We start from the raw sequence: 17,500 nt of genomic DNA on the forward strand, positions 1-17,500 counted from the left end.
TTTTTATTGCAAATCACTAAAATACAAATAAAAAAGTAACACTTTTTTAATATAATAATACATCAAATATAAAAATAATAAAAACATCAAAGTTACAAAATAAAATATAATATAAGAATATAAAAATGTATTATTATTAATAATATTTTGGAAATTAGATGTGTTGCAAATGCCCTGATTCAGAAACGAGTGATGGCAGACCATGTCAGTCCAGGACGGAGCGATAGAGAGAAATAAAAGGCCATTGAGTGGAGGAGGAGGAGGAGAGAGAGAGAGAGAGAGAGAGAGAGAGAGATGTGGGTGTGACACAGATAACAGATGTTCTGCAGAAGCCCAGAGGACCCGTGAAGAGGAACGTCTTATCTAACACAAGATTACAGTGTTCAGGTTCAGTCAAGCCCATGTTCTCCACACCATCTCAGCTGTGTGTGTGTGTGCTAGTGCGCTTCTATGAGCGGTGTGTGTGTGTGTGTGTGTGTGTGCTAGTGCGCTTCTACGCGGTGTGTGTGTGTGTGTGTGTGTTAGTGCGCTTCTACGATCGGTGTGTGTGTGCTAGTGCGCTTCTACGATCGGTGTGTGTGTGCTAGTGCGCTTCTACGCGGTGTGTGTGTGTGTGTGTGTGTTAGTGCGCTTCTACGATCGGTGTGTGTGTGCTAGTGCGCTTCTACGATCGGTGTGTGTGTGCTAGTGCGCTTCTACGATCGGTGTGTGTGTGCTAGCGCGCTTCTATGAGCGGTGTGTGTGTGTGCTAGTGCGCTTCTACGCGGTGTGTGTGTGTGTGTGTGTGTGTGTTAGTGCGCTTCTACGATCGGTGTGTGTGTGCTAGTGCGCTTCTACGATCGGTGTGTGTGTGCTAGTGCGCTTCTACGATCGGTGTGTGTGTGCTAGCGCGCTTCTATGAGCGGTGTGTGTGTGTGCTAGTGCGCTTCTACGATCGGTGTGTGTGTGCTAGTGCGCTTCTACGCGCGGTGTGTGTGTGTGTGCTAGTGCGCTTCTACGCGCGGTGTGTGTGCTAGTGCGCTTCTACGCGCGGTGTGTGTGTGTGTGCTAGTGCGCTTCTATGAGCGGTGTGTGTGTGTGCTAGTGCGCTTCTACGATCGGTGTGTGTGTGCTAGTGCGCTTCTACGCGCGGTGTGTGTGTTAGTGCGCTTCTACGATCGGTGTGTGTGTGCTAGTGCGCTTCTATGAGCGGTGTGTGTGTGTGCTAGTGCGCTTCTACAATCGGTGTGTGTGTGTGTTAGTGCGCTTCTACGATCGGTGTGTGTGTGTGCTAGTGCACTTCTACGCGCGGTGTGTGTGTGTTAGTGCGCTTCTACGATCGGTGTGTGTGTGTGTTAGCGTGCTTCTACAATCGGTGTGTGTGTGCTAGTGCGCTTCTACGATCGGTGTGTGTGTGCTAGTGCGCTTCTACGATCTGTGTGTGTGTGCTAGTGCGCTTCTACGATCGGTGTGTGTGTGCTAGCGCGCTTCTACGATCGGTGTGTGTGTGCTAGTGCGCTTCTACGATCTGTGTGTGTGTGCTAGTGCGCTTCTACGCGCGGTGTGTGTATGTTAGTGCGCTTCTACGATCGGTGTGTGTGCTAGTGCGCTTCTATGAGCGGTGTGTGTGTGCTAGTGCGCTTCTACAATCGGTGTGTGTGTGTTAGTGCGCTTCTACGATCGGTGTGTGTGCTAGTGCGCTTCTATAAGCGGTGTGTGTGTGCTAGTGCGCTTCTACAATCGGTGTGTGTGTGTTAGTGCGCTTCTACGATCGGTGTGTGTGCTAGTGCGCTTCTATGAGCGGTGTGTGTGTGCTAGTGCGCTTCTACAATCGGTGTGTGTGTGTTAGTGCGCTTCTACGATCGGTGTGTGTGTGTGTTAGCGTGCTTCTACAATCGGTGTGTGTGTGCTAGTGCGCTTCTACGATCAGTGTGTGTGTGCTAGTGCGCTTCTACAATCGGTGTGTGTGTGTTAGTGCGCTTCTACGATCGGTGTGTGTGTGTGTTAGCGTGCTTCTACAATCGGTGTGTGTGTGCTAGTGCGCTTCTACGATCGGTGTGTGTGTGCTAGTGCGCTTCTACGCGCGGTGTGTGTGTGTTAGTGCGCTTCTACGATCGGTGTGTGTGCTAGTGCGCTTCTATGAGCGGTGTGTGTGCTAGTGCGCTTCTACAATCGGTGTGTGTGTGTTAGTGCGCTTCTACGATCGGTGTGTGTGCTAGTGCGCTTCTATGAGCGGTGTGTGTGTGCTAGTGCGCTTCTACAATCGGTGTGTGTGTGTTAGTGCGCTTCTACGATCGGTGTGTGTGTGTGTTAGCGTGCTTCTACAATCGATGTGTGTGTGCTAGTGCGCTTCTACGATCAGTGTGTGTGTGCTAGTGCGCTTCTACAATCGGTGTGTGTGTGTTAGTGCGCTTCTACGATCGGTGTGTGTGTGTGTTAGCGTGCTTCTACAATCGGTGTGTGTGTGCTAGTGCGCTTCTACGATCGGTGTGTGTGTGCTAGTGCGCTTCTACGATCTGTGTGTGTGTGTGCTAGTGCGCTTCTACGATCGGTGTGTGTGTGCTAGCGCGCTTCTACGATCGGTGTGTGTGTGCTAGCGCGCTTCTACGATCGGTGTGTGTGTGCTAGTGCGCTTCTACGATCGGTGTGTGTGTGCTAGTGCGCTTCTACGATCTGTGTGTGTGTGCTAGTGCGCTTCTACGATCTGTGTGTGTGTGCTAGTGCGCTTCTACGATCTGTGTGTGTGTGCTAGTGCGCTTCTACGATCTGTGTGTGTGTGCTAGTGCGCTTCTACGATCTGTGTGTGTGTGCTAGTGCGCTTCTACGATCGGTGTGTGTGTGCTAGCGCGCTTCTACGATCGGTGTGTGTGTGCTAGTGCGCTTCTACGATCTGTGTGTGTGTGCTAGTGCGCTTCTACGATCTGTGTGTGTGTGCTGGTGCGCTTCTACGATCGGTGTGTGTGTGCTGGTGCGCTTCTACGATCGGTGTGTGTGTGCTAGTGCGCTTCTACGATCGGTGTGTGTGTGCTAGTGCGCTTCTACGATCGGTGTGTGTGTGCTGGTGCGCTTCTACGATCGGTGTGTGTGTGCTAGCGCGCTTCTACGATCTGTGTGTGTGTGCTGGTGCGCTTCTACGATCGGTGTGTGTGTGCTGGTGCGCTTCTACGATCGGTGTGTGTGTGCTGGTGCGCTTCTACGATCTGTGTGTGTGTGCTGGTGCGCTTCTACGATCGGTGTGTGTGTGCTGGTGCGCTTCTACGATCGGTGTGTGTGTGCTGGTGCGCTTCTACGATCGGTGTGTGTGTGCTGGTGCGCTTCTACACTGTTCCCACAGTGTGTGATCTAGTGATGCACCGATCATGATTTTACATGGCCGATTCCGATACCCGTTTTTTTTTTTTTTTTACACAATATAATACTGAAAGTATACATAAGATGTTTATTTGGTATTTAACAGGCTAAACTGGCTTTTGGCCATGAAGACAAGTCCTCAATCTGAAATTAACAGGAAATTGAATTGGAAATGAAAAGGCTGAAAGGGGAAATTAAAGGCAACAACTGAATATTCTGCAATCCAAACAAAGATGTTACTTAAATCAGCATTTGTTTTTAAATTCAGTGTAAAGAAAAAAAGTCTTTACCAGTGAAATTAAATATTATATATAAATTAAATATATACAAGTATATAATTGTTCCAAAATGTTAAATCAAATAATGTTTAGTGTAACGAAAAAAACTAAGATGCTACAGCAGGTGCTTTTTAAATCAAATTAAGTCAATGTAATATTAAAGGTCCCATGGCATTAAATTTTCATTTTATGAGGTTTTTCAACATTAATATGAGTTCCCCTAGCCTGAATATTGTCCCCAAGTGGATAGAAATGTTGATCGGTGTAAAACCGAGTTCTGCCTGTCTCTCTCTGCCTTTGAGAAAATGACAGGCCAGAAGAGCCAATCCTGAAGTCTCCTGGTTTGACGTCCACACAGGAACGGTTTCCTCCGCCCAGAGAATCTGCCACGCCCATGCAAACGCTCGAGAGATCATTGCTTGTGAACGAGTGAGCGCTGGCAGTTTCTCAGTGTTTGGATGTACAAATGAAAACAGAAGTCTTTCTTCAGTTCCTTCTGATCTGTGATCAGTGATTTCTGATGTGTAGCTAATTATTTATTATTCCTGCACACGCAGCGGCTTCTCTCTCTCCAGACAGACAGACAGACAGACAGATAGACAGAACGGTGTTTTCGTGTTTTCTATCTTGTGAGTCAGTGTTTTTGTACGTCCTCGTCGCGTCTATCGGTTCTTAAATGTGCATACAGTCATGAGTTTCTGCTCAACATCGGCAGAGTCACATCTTTAGAGATAAACCTCACACACGCCGAAGCTCGGCCTTCAACATCCCCGACCCCCAGTACTGCATCTGCCCACAGCGGAGGAGCCAAACGCGGGTGAGATTAAGCAGATGGGGGGTAAGCGTGAGGGTATCCGGCTAGCCAGCTTTCCCCACAATAAACTGGATTACATTCGATTACTGCTGTTGTGTCTTTGTTTGCGCTGTGAACTCAACGCGCGTATCTGACGCTTTTCATATGATAGGAACATCTAAAAAATAATGCTATTATCAACACTTACTCGTAACTCATTCATCTCGACAGCTGTAATGGTACTTTGCATGTGTTACAAAGTTGGTAATAATGATGAAGACGGACTCTGGTGTGACTGGGACTCGTGTTTATTCAGAACTCTCAGATACAAACACAATAAACTCGCGCTGACTGACAGCACAGCTCTCATAACTCAGTAGTTACTATAAATAACTTTGTTAGCAATCGCTGAGCTCAGTCTCTGGTACGTTAGTGATGTCCGGTTGACGAACGATCTTTCTTTTGAATCGGTTCTTTTTAGTGAACCGAACCAGTTCACCAAATCGGACTGAATCGTTCTAAACGGTTCGCGTCTCCAGTCAGCGCTGATCCATAATTTACTAAAGTTACTAACTTTCTGACATGAGTGACAGTCCCTCCGACTAGAAATAAACTAATAACCTGAAGTATATGCTGTAACTACAACAGTTCACTGAACTGAGACTGACAGAACCGATGAGAAGTGAACTCAGGTCCATCCGTCTCTCTGGCAGCAGCTCCTGCCTCGTAGACCTCGTTAAACCACGCCCCCTCCGCTCATTTCAAATGCAAAGATGTAAGCCAATCACAACAGTGGGCGTTTTTACTGAAGTCTCACAGCAGACACGCCTCTTGAAGCAGGGCATTCAGCCACAGGGCAAACAGCAGTATAGACAAAATGCCTTTTATTTCTAAATTATGACATTTTATGATGTAAAAATCATACTAACAATATAAGTACACCTCAGGAAACACTATAAAATAATAGAAAAATGCCAAGCCATGGGACCTTTAAGGTAAAATAAAAGGTAACACTTTAGAATAATGGTCATTAGTTAACATTAGTTAATGTATTAACTAACATGAACTAACCATGAGCAGTGCATTTGTTACTGTATTTGTTCATCTTTGTTAACGTTAGTTAATATAAACATCACAGTGCATTAACTAATGTTCATAAGATTTTAATAATGCATTAGTAAATGTTGAAATTAACATTAACAAAGCTTTATAAGTGCAGTTCATTATTAGTTAATGTTAGTCTAATGTAGTTAACTAATATTAACTAATGACCATTATTCTAAAGTGTTACCAAATAATAATGATCATCCTATAGGCTACAGAACTGATGCATGTTCTTCTTTAGGCTACAAAAATAAGTATTTGGGCTTTGTCACAAGTTGGTCTGTTTCGTTCTCATCCGATCCAACACGTGAGAAGCTGAGCTGAACAAACTCTCACTATCTACACTTGTGCTGAGCTCGCGCAACTTCAGCTCGCGCAACTTCAGCTCATTCGCGCAACTTCAGCTCGCGCAACTTCAGCTCGCGCAGGAAAGCGGCTCTTCATTCCCTTCAGCGTATCTCGTCTCTTCCCTCAGTTCTCCAGTTTCCGTTTGTAACACACAAGTGACATGTTCGCGAATGATTGCAATATAATTCCATTACTGCTGTGATGGGCTCACACACACACACACACACACACACAGGCAGGGGCCTAGAAATAATGTGCAGCCCAGAGCCGTCCACATCCACACACACAGCCGAAGAGTGTGAGATCACACTGAGGAGCGCTGGTTCCTGTGGGCTACAGGCGGGTCAGGGGACTGAGTTAGGCCGGTTAACTAGTTCAAGGGCTCTCTCTATTTCCGTAGGCGACCTATAGAGACAGGACGGCCCCTGAGGGCCCGTTAACAGAGTGACATCTGGATTAAACCCATCTGTCGGCCCCAGAGAGAGAGCGGCGGCCCTGATGATCCAGACCACAAACAGAGACAAAGAGCTCAGCTGACAGACGTCTGCTACACACCCATACACTCAGGACACTGATGGAGAACTAATATATAACACAGCAAAAGATTTATAGTTATAATTCATCAATTATTAAAACTTTTTTTTGTTTTTGTATAATAATAATAATAATAAATATATATATACACAGACACATCAAAAATGTATTTAAAATATTATATTCTATTAATATAATTTTAATATAATATAATATATTATAAATGTAATAATATTTTAAAGAACATTAAGATTATTAAAATATTGTTGCAAATATTAAAATATTGATTTTAAAATTAAAATGAAGTGATGAACCAATATTGTAAAGCTTTTTTCATAAAAAATTATAAAAATATCTAAATAATACGTAATATTTTATATATATTTGCATATTTTATATATATATATATATATATAAAATAAATAAAAATGATTAAACAAAAAATATTTTTAAAATATTATAAAGCAAGTATATAAAAAAGTTATTTAAATTAAATGATTATAATATCTTATTTATTAACATAATAAGATAAGACATAAAAGAGTGATTTAACATAAATTATTATAATATAAATGTAATATTATATGTTAATAACATAATAAGATTATTAAATATATTCAAATTTGGAATTTAAAAATGAAGTGGTGACCCAGTAATTTACTAAAAAAAGATTAAAAGAAAAGTCTAAATAATACATAATATTTTAAATTACATATAAACCATTAAAAATAAACATACACTGTTAAAAAAAATTGAACGTTTTCTAGTGACCGATCACATCTACATTTTTCAGTTGGCCAAATTGAATTTCTGTGAATTGATGCAATTTAATTCTAATGTAAACTAAAAAATGTAGATGTGATCGCTCACTAGAACATGTTCATTTGGAGACCTGAATGTTTTTTACAGTGTATAAAAACATAAAAGTTTCTACTATGGAAGTTAAAAAATATTGCAAATGCGTTTTCATCAATGCACTGATTAAAAGAATAAAACGTGTGTGATTTTCCCAAGAACGAAGAATCTGGAAATCTCTAGAAGAGCAGAAGACGGTGAAGGACACTGACCTTTGACCTCAAGAGGCAGAAATGAAGCCAAAAACTGAGCTCAAACTGTAGAATTCTGCTTTCCTGGCCTATACCGCAGAGCAGGAGACGAACCGCGGCTTCACAGGTGATAAGACATCAGGAATCTACACGTCTGCACATTCCCCGAGATGTGTGTGTTGCTGGATTAGACATTTCAGCTCATGTAAAGAAGCCTTCAGCCACACTTCCACCGCCTGAGGAATGCATTTAAATCTGCAGACGTCCACAAACTCTTCCCACAAAGATGGGAGCATGAAATTGTCCAAAATGTCTTGGTGACGCATTAAGAGTTCCTTTCACTGGAACTAAGGACTGAAAAACAACCCCACCCCATAATCCCCCCTCCACCAAACTTTACACTTGGCACAATGCAGTCAGGCAACATCTTCCTGTCTCTCAGGAAGCGATTCTCTCGGTGAATCTCAGCAGCAGCTGCGGCACACAAAGATGCGGAGGATTCCTGTAAAAGCCGATCGAATGTCCCACAAGCGGCTGATCTCAGATTACACATCCGCATCATTAATGCCCCCGCGGCCCTTTAATGGAGAATAATGATCAGTCGCATTAAATAAGCACGGTCCCATGATGCAGTGCAGGCTGATGATGTCATGCTTTATGAAACGCCCTTGCGTGTAATGCTTCCTTTAGATATTTGACTCTACATACAAATGTCTTTTATGTCTTAACTCTAATGTTCTCCTGAAGGTATTTGTATATTTGTACGGTTCTTGAATACAAATAAATAAATAAATAAAACTGAAAAAAAAAAAAAAAAAAAGATGACTGTGTGTGTGTGTTCCTCTTTTGTGCAGGTCTTCCTCTAGTTCAATCCTTTAAAGGCCAAATATGATGCATCCTAAAATATAAAAGGCATGTTGTTTTTTTTATGTTTAAAGAGCCAGTTTATGCTAATTTAATTTGGTATACTACACACTATATTATTTTGACATATATTTAGTTTCAGTTACATTGCTTTTTAAATCACTATAGCAGTTTTATTTATTTATTTTATTATCTAATTTATTAATTATTTTAGTTACGTTTTGTATTTATTCATATTTTTTTATTAATTTACTTTATTTATTGTAATCTAATTTATAGTTCAATACATTTTAAGCTAATTCATTTTTTTATCCAATTTGTATTATTTATTTATATATATTTATATATACACACTTAGTTTATTTATTTAAATCTAGTTATCAATTGTAATCTAATTTTATTGTTTACTTATTTATTTTAAAATCACATTTTGTATTCATATTTTAGTTATAACAAATTTGTATTTATTTACTTTATTTATTGTAATCTAATTTATAGTTTAATTAATTTGAATTATATAAATCCAATTTTTATTGTTTATTTTAGTAAAAAATCTATTATTTATCTGTTTATTTTTTATATAAACTTTGTTTATTTATTTAAATCTAGTTTATGAACTGTAATCAAAATGTATTGTTTGCTTATATATTTTAATCTATTTAATTAAATATAATATTTATTATTTAATTTAGGCACATGTTGTAGTAATATAACAATATTAAAATATATTATATCAAATTTTTTATTAATTAATTTATTGTAATCTAATTTATGGTTAAATTTATTTAAATGTAATTATTTATTTAAATCCATTTTTTATTGTTTATTTTAATCCCCCAAAAAATATTTATTTATTTATAAATAATTTATTTAATCTACTAAAAATAGTTTGTATTATTTATTTTAATCAAATGTTATATTATTCACTGTGAAACTATTTGATCTGACAGAGAAATATGACTAACACAAGCAGATTAAATATAGTACATTTCAGGTTGTGCGTGTGTGTGTGTGCGTGTGTGTGTGCGTGTGTGTGTGCGTGTGTGTGTGCGTGTGTGTGTGCGTGTGTGTGTGTTTTAGCCCTGAGTTACTGGAGCTAGTAAGCTCACTGTATGACTAACACATGCCCGTATGACGGCACATTAATCTGAGCTGATGTGGAGTGTGTGAGGATAACGTGTCCCGACACACTGTCCTCTCATGAGTGAATATCAGCCGCGACCCAACATCAGAAACACACACAGAGTACACTAACACACTAACACACTAACACACTAACACACTAACACACTAACATAAGCATAATAACCATGACATCACACTGCTTTCAGAGTTAAGGCCTGTTAACATCACCATAACTATAACCATAACTACAACCATTACTATATCCATAACTACAACCAACCATAACTATAACCATAACTACAACAACCATAACTATAACCATAACTACAACAACCATAACTATAACCATAACTACAACCATTACTATATCCATAACTACAACCATAACTATATCCATAACTACAACCAACCATAACTATAACCATAACTACAAACAACCATAACTACAACCATAACTACAAACAACCATAACTACAACCAACCATAACTATAACCATAACAATAACCATAACTACAACAACCATAACTACAACCAACCATAACAATAACCATAACTACAACCAACCATAACTATTACCATAACTACAACCAACCATAACTATATCCATAACTAAAACAACCATAACTACAACCAACCATAACTATAACCATAACAATAACCATAACTACAACAACCATAACTACAACCAACCATAACTATTACCATAACTACAACCAACCATAACTATATCCATAACTAAAACAACCATAACTACAACCAACCATAACTATATCCATAACTACAACAACCATAACTACAACCAACCATAACAATAACATAACTACAACCAACCATAACTATTACCATAACTACAACCAACCATAACTATATCCATAACTACAATCAACCATAACTATTACCATAACTACAACCAACCATAACTATTACCATAACTACAACCAACCATAACTATTACCATAACTACAACCAACCATAACTATATCCATAACTAAAACAACCATAACTACAACCAACCATAACTATATCCATAACTACAACAACCATAACTACAACCAACCATAACAATAACCATAACTACAACCAACCATAACTATTACCATAACTACAACCAACCATAACTATATCCATAACTACAACCATAACTACAAACAACCATAACTACAACCAACCATAACTATATCCATAACTACAACCATAACTATATCCACAACTACAAACAACCATAACTTCAACAACCATAACTACAACCATAACAATAACCATAACTACAACCATAACAATAACCATAACTACAACCATAACAATAACCATAACAATAACCATAACTACAACCATAACAATAACCATAACTACAACAACCATAACTACAACCAACCATAAAAACAACCATAACTACAACCAACCATAAAAATAACCATAACTACAATCAACCATAACTATTACCATAACTACCACCATAACTACAACCAACCATAACAATAACCATAACTACAACCAACCATAACTATTACCATAACTACCACCATAACTATAACCATAACTACAACCATAACTATATCCATAACTACAACCAACCATAACTATTACCATAACTATATCCATAACTACAAACAACCATAACTATAACCATAACTACAACCAACCATAACTATATCCATAACTACAACCATAACTACAAACAACCATAACTACAACCAACCATAACTATATCCATAACTACAACCATAACTATATCCATAACTACAAACAACCATAACTACAACCATAACTATATCCATAACTACAAACAACCATAACTATGACCATAACTACAACCAACCATAACTATATCCATAACTACAACCATAACTACAAACAACCATAACTACAACCAACCATAACTATATCCATAACTACAACCATAACTATATCCATAACTACAAACAACCATAACTTCAACAACCATAACTACAACCATAACAATAACCATAACTACAACCATAACAATAACCATAACTACAACAACCATAACTACAACCAACCATAAAAATAACCATAACTACAACCAACCATAACTATTACCATAACTACCACCATAACTACAACCAACCATAACAATAACCATAACTACAACCAACCATAACTATTACCATAACTACCACCATAACTACAACCATAACTATATCCATAACTACAACCAACCATAACTATTACCATAACTACCACCATAACTACAAACAACCATAACTACAACCATAACTATATCCATAACTACAAACAACCATAACTATAACCATAACTACAACCAACCATTACTATATCCATAACTACAACCATAACTACAAACAACCATAACTACAACCAACCATAACTATAACCATAACTACAACCATAACTACAACCAACCATAACTATATCCATAACTACAACCATAACTATATCCATAACTACAAACAACCATAACTATAACCATAACTACAACCATAACTATATCCATAACTACAAACAACCATAACTATAACCATAACTACAAACAACCATAACTATATCCATAACTACAACCATAACTACAAACAACCATAACTACAACCAACCATAACTATATCCATAACTACAACCATAACTATATCCATAACTACAAACAACCATAACTATAACCATAACTACAACCAACCATAACTATATCCATAACTACAAACAACCATAACTACAACCAACCATAACTATATCCATAACTACAACCATAACTACAACCAACCATAACTATATCCATAACTACAACCATAACTATATCCATAACTATAACCATAACTATAACCATAACTATAATCATAACTATAACCATAACCATATAAGTGTCCACACCAACAATAACTACTACAATAACATATAATAATGGTAATTTTTGGCTTATTATACACTAAACTCACAGATGTTAGTGTCTATGTTATGTATATAATGTGTGTGCAAGAATCAGACAAGAATCCAAGTTACAACGTCTGTCTGGTATGTGTTCAAATATCACACACACACACACACACACACACACACACACACACACACACACACAGGTTGAGGAGAATCCCCCTTCTATATGTAAAGCGCTTTGAGTGCCTAGAAAAGCGCTATATAAATGTAACAAATTAATTATTATTACACACACACACACAGTCTCTCTCACACACACACACACACAGGTTTTTTTTGCTATCTAAGTAAGGACCATCCATAGGCGTAATGCTTTTTATACTGTACAAACTGTACATTCCATCCCCCTACACTGCCCCTAAACCTACCCATCACACACACACACACACACACACACACACACACACACACCAAGAGTGTGCTGTGTGACATCTCAAACACAAACAAAACTGTTCCCATCTGTGTGCAGAAATATTTGTCATAACTGAGCGAAGAGCGAATGTTTCTATTTCCGTGGTGGAAGCGACAGGGTGCAAAAACAGGCTCGCTTTACTCTTCCCAAACGGCAGGATCCAACGGGAACAAAACACCTCCAACAATCAAATGGTTTTCCTGCGAATCCCACTCTGTTGAGAGGCTTTTCAGACCCAATCAAAAGGTTCAAACCCACTGGCGTTCGGTTCAGGGATGTTTCTGTGCGTTTAGATGCAGTACAAGGGTCGAATCTGTGCAAGTGTCAGCTTTCACAGAGAGAAAGTGCCATAATCAGAGGGAGGCAGATGATAGCGTCTCATTATCACCCTCAGGGCTGAAGAGAGCTGAGCCACGACACCAGAGAAGGGAAGAAAACCAAAACAAGACGTCTGATGGATCACCGGGGCGAGTTGAATTTCAGAACAAATACAGTTTCAGTGCAAATCAGCCAAGACACTTGCACAAGCGCTCTCAGGCACGTAGCACCGTTTTGAAATATCGGATGGTTGATATATTGAATATTCACAATATGATTATGAGGATTTCACTGACAAAATAAACAAGGAATACACTGAATTTCACATTGAATTATAGCTGTCACTCACAGGATATGTATTTGTGTAACGGTGAGCTTACAAAACCATGTGGATATTGTGTTGCATGTAATGGTAATTTGCAGCGTGCATTTGTGGGAAGCTTTGATGCTTTAATGAGAGTGAAATAAAACTGTGAATCAGAAGCCGTTGCTGTGTTGTCAGTTTCCCCTCGCCCCACTCCACTCTGCAGCTTAACCACGCCCAATTTTATTGCATTTTTCAAAACTGTGTTGAGAACTGACTGCTGCTGTCTTGACTGACCGATACCCGATCCAGCAAATAATGGCGGTATTCTCCATCACTGCTATCATCTAGAGCTACTGGAGTGCCTCAGGGCTCAGTGCTGGGACTGCTTATCTTCTCCATCTACATCTCATCACTAGATCTGTCATTCAGAAACATGGTTTCTCCATCACTGCTATCATCTGGAGCTACTGGAGTGCCTCAGGGCTCAGTGCTGGGACCGCTTCTCTTCTCCATCTACATCTCATCACTAGATCTGTCCTTCAGAAACATGGTTTCTCCATCACTGCTATCATCTGCAGCTACTGGAGTGCCTCAGGGCTCAGTGCTGGGACCGCTTCTCTTCACCATCTACATCTACATCTCATCACTAGGATCTGTCCTTCAGAAACATGGTTTCTCCATCACTGCTATCATCTAGAGCTACTGGAGTGCCTCAGGGCTCAGTGCTGGGACCACTTCTGTCCTCCATCTACATCTCATCACTAGATCTGTCATTCAGAAACATGGTTTCTCCATCACTGCTATCATCTAGAGCTACTGGAGTGCCTCAGGGCTCAGTGCTGGGACCACTTCTGTCCTCCATCTACATCTCATCAGTCATTAATGACAGAATTTACATTTTTGGGTGAACTAACCCTTTAAAAGGCACCTTATGGTCCCATCCCAAAGAGGCACACAATCACTTTCACGGACCTTTACCCTGCTGGAGGAATGACCTGCAAGAATCCCCTTCGGCCACTTTTGTTTTCATCCAGCCCTACGATCATATTCCAAGTAAAACGTTGTTCTAGACTCAATATTTCTGCAGAATAGTTGGTTACTTATCTAAATTGATCATGTCACCTCACTCATACCACTCCAATCCACTATCAGCAGACGGGAAAATGGGGATTCGCTGATCACAGCAACAAAATCAGGTGCCGAAATATCCTCTATCAACATTAAAGCTACACTGTGTAACTTTTTTAGTTTATTCTTAGCTAAAAACACTTAGTTATTTCTAAAATATATGTGCTCATAAATGTATATTTACTTCTTTCAAGTAATAAAGTATTCTCGTAAGTTTATAATATGCCATTGTAAACACATACGGGTGAGGGTTCGAATGCGGGTCGCCATGTTGATCCTCCATCTTGAAAGTACATTAGCCAAAGAGGGACATACCCGTAAATTCAAGCTTCGCCTTTGGCGTTTTAACACTCGATGGCACCGTGTCCAATGTGGACGAGGTCCAACTGGAAGCCATGTTAATCTTGGACTAAATCGGCCACCGTAGGAGTTAAAACGAAATCGGCATTGAGAGGAACAGAAACTAATATTCACTGGATGGTCATATACCTTTTCACCACTAGATGGGGGAAAATATCACACAGTGTAGCTTTAAAGCCCTTACCTCGAGAACTGGTCCGGCTCCGAGTATGATCTGCTCGACGCCGCTGGCGAAGCCCTTCTGGCTGAGGGCCGTCAGGTGATGGATCAGGAAGTTGGTGCTCTGGGTCTTTCCTGATCCGCTTTCTCCAGAGATCACGATGCACTGGTTCTTCTTCCTCTGGAGCATCGCGTGATACGCCGCGTCCGCCACCGCGTAAATGTGCGGCTCCAGCTTCCCCAGCTGATGGTTATCGTACATTTTGACATATTTCGGGTTGTAAATGGGCAGGAACTTGAAGGGATTGACGACGATCAGGATCCCGCCGACGTAGGTGTAAATCTTCTCCTGCCGAAAGCGTCCGCGCAGGTTCTCGAGCAAAGTCCGCTCGTTTAGGTCCGGAAGGGCACAGAGGTCAGCCAGGTACTGTCCGGCGGGAGGCTGAGGGAGAAGGCCGCGCTCCACCATCCGCCTCCGCTCCTCCGTCACCCGCAGCCACATCTGCAGGTTTCCGTAGTGGATAGATCCGTCCAGGTTCTTCTCCCGCAGGAGGAAGCGGTAATCCTCGCCCCCGAGGCGGTTCTCCAGCGCCATGCGCGGCCACAGCATCATGCGCTGCACGGGACAGTCGCACGGGTTCAGGATCCATTCCTCCCCTCCGAACTCCTTGACCTCTGCGAGCACATAGAGCCGCGATCGGTCCAGCTGCAGCCGCTCGATGAGCTGCTCGATGACCTCCGCCGCAGACGTGACCTTTCGGGCGGTGACGGGGCAGTAGATGGTGCCCTCGGACAGCGCTCCGGGATACACGCGCAACGTGAACTCCGACTCCTCGTAACGGCGACGCCCTCCGGCGTCATGGCAACTCATGATGGAGCAGCAGCTCCCATCAGCACCGCCAACACAAGACTCACAAGTGCATTCACGACATCCCACCTGCACAGAGACAAACACATCACTGATGCGGGAGGAGCCTACGGTCAACTGAAACAATTACTCATCATTTTTGTAAAATATAATAAAATAATTAATTAAATTAAAATTATATTTAACACATGAAAATGAAGAAACTTAAATAGAAATTCACTGAATAAATAAAATAAATAATATTTAATAATAATTCAATAAATAAATAAAAATTCAATAATATAAAATAAAATACAAATTAAATAAAATACAAACTTAAATGAAAATTAAATAGAAATACTAAAGGAAATATGTCTTGCAATTAACTAATAAATAAATAAATAAAATAAAAATAAATGATATTAATAATAAAATTAATTAAATTAAAATAATAAAATAATAGCAATCTAAGATGAAAATTAAGAAAATTAAATAGAAATGTTGTTTGGCAGCTAAAGGAAAAATGCCTTGCAATTAACTGATAAATAAAATATATTAAATAAAATAAAATTAAATTAAATTAAATACAACAGATTTAATTAAATACAAGTATAAAATAAAATAAAATAATAATAACTTTCTTTATTAAATTAAAATAATAAAATAAAAAACAATCTTAAATGAAAATTAAGAAAATTAAATAGAACTGTTGTTTGGCAGCTAAAGGAAAAATGCCTTGCAATTAACTGATAAATAAAATATATAAAATTAAATTAAATTAAAAAGATTTCATTAAATTAAATAATAAAATAAAATTAAATTAAAAAGATGTCATTAAATTAAATAATAAAATTAAATTAAATAAAATAATAATAACTTTTTTTAATTAAATTAAAATAATAAAATAAAAAAACCAAACTTAAATGAAAATTAAATAGAAATGTTGTTTGGCAACTAAAGGAAAAATGTCTAGCAATTAACTAATAAAATAAATAAAATAAAAAAAATAAAAAAAATATATATATATTTTTATTAAATTAAAAGAATAAAATAAAAAACAAACTTAAATGAAAATGAAGAAAATTAAATAGAACTGTTGTTTGGCAGCTAAAGGAAAAATGCCCTGCAATTAACTGATAAATAAAATATTTAAAATTCAATTCAATTCAATTCAATAAAAAAGATTTAATTAAATACAAGTATAAAATAAAATAAAATAATAATAACTTTTTTTCTTAAATTAAAATAAAATAAAAAACAATCTTAAATGAAAATTAAGAAAATTAAATAGAAATGTTGTTTGGCAGCTAAAGGAAAAATGCCTTGCAATTAACTAATAAATAAAATATATAAAATTTAATTAAATTAAAAAGATTTAATTAAATAAAATAATAAAATTAAATAAAATTAAATAATAATAACTTTTTTTAATTAAATTAAAATAATAAAATAAAAAAACAAACTTAAATGAAAATGAAGAAAATTAAATAGAAATGATGTTTGGCAACTAAAAGAAATATGCCTTGCAATTAACTGATAAATAAATTAAAATTAAAATTAAAATAATAAAATAAAAAAACAATCTTAAATGAAAATTAAGAAAATTAAATAGAAATGTTGTTTGGCAACTAAAGGAAAA

General features: G+C 38.2%; 1 protein-coding gene across 2 annotated transcripts in view; it reads right to left on the bottom strand.

The window, feature by feature from the left end:
- myo9ab (myosin IXAb) overlaps positions 1-17,500 on the bottom strand; it is a 166,732-nt gene that overhangs the window by 106,467 nt on the left and 42,765 nt on the right. For both annotated transcript variants that reach the window (XM_079810159.1, XM_079810160.1), the window contains exon 2: positions 15,040-15,951. In XM_079810159.1, the coding sequence (XP_079666285.1) occupies positions 15,040-15,885 (846 nt within the window). In that variant the 5' untranslated portion in view covers positions 15,886-15,951. The remainder of the gene's footprint in view (positions 1-15,039; positions 15,952-17,500) is intronic.

This window comes from Gobio gobio (assembly GCF_949357685.1).
Source record: "Gobio gobio genome assembly, chromosome: 25".
Taxonomy (NCBI): Eukaryota; Metazoa; Chordata; class Actinopteri; order Cypriniformes; family Gobionidae; genus Gobio; species Gobio gobio.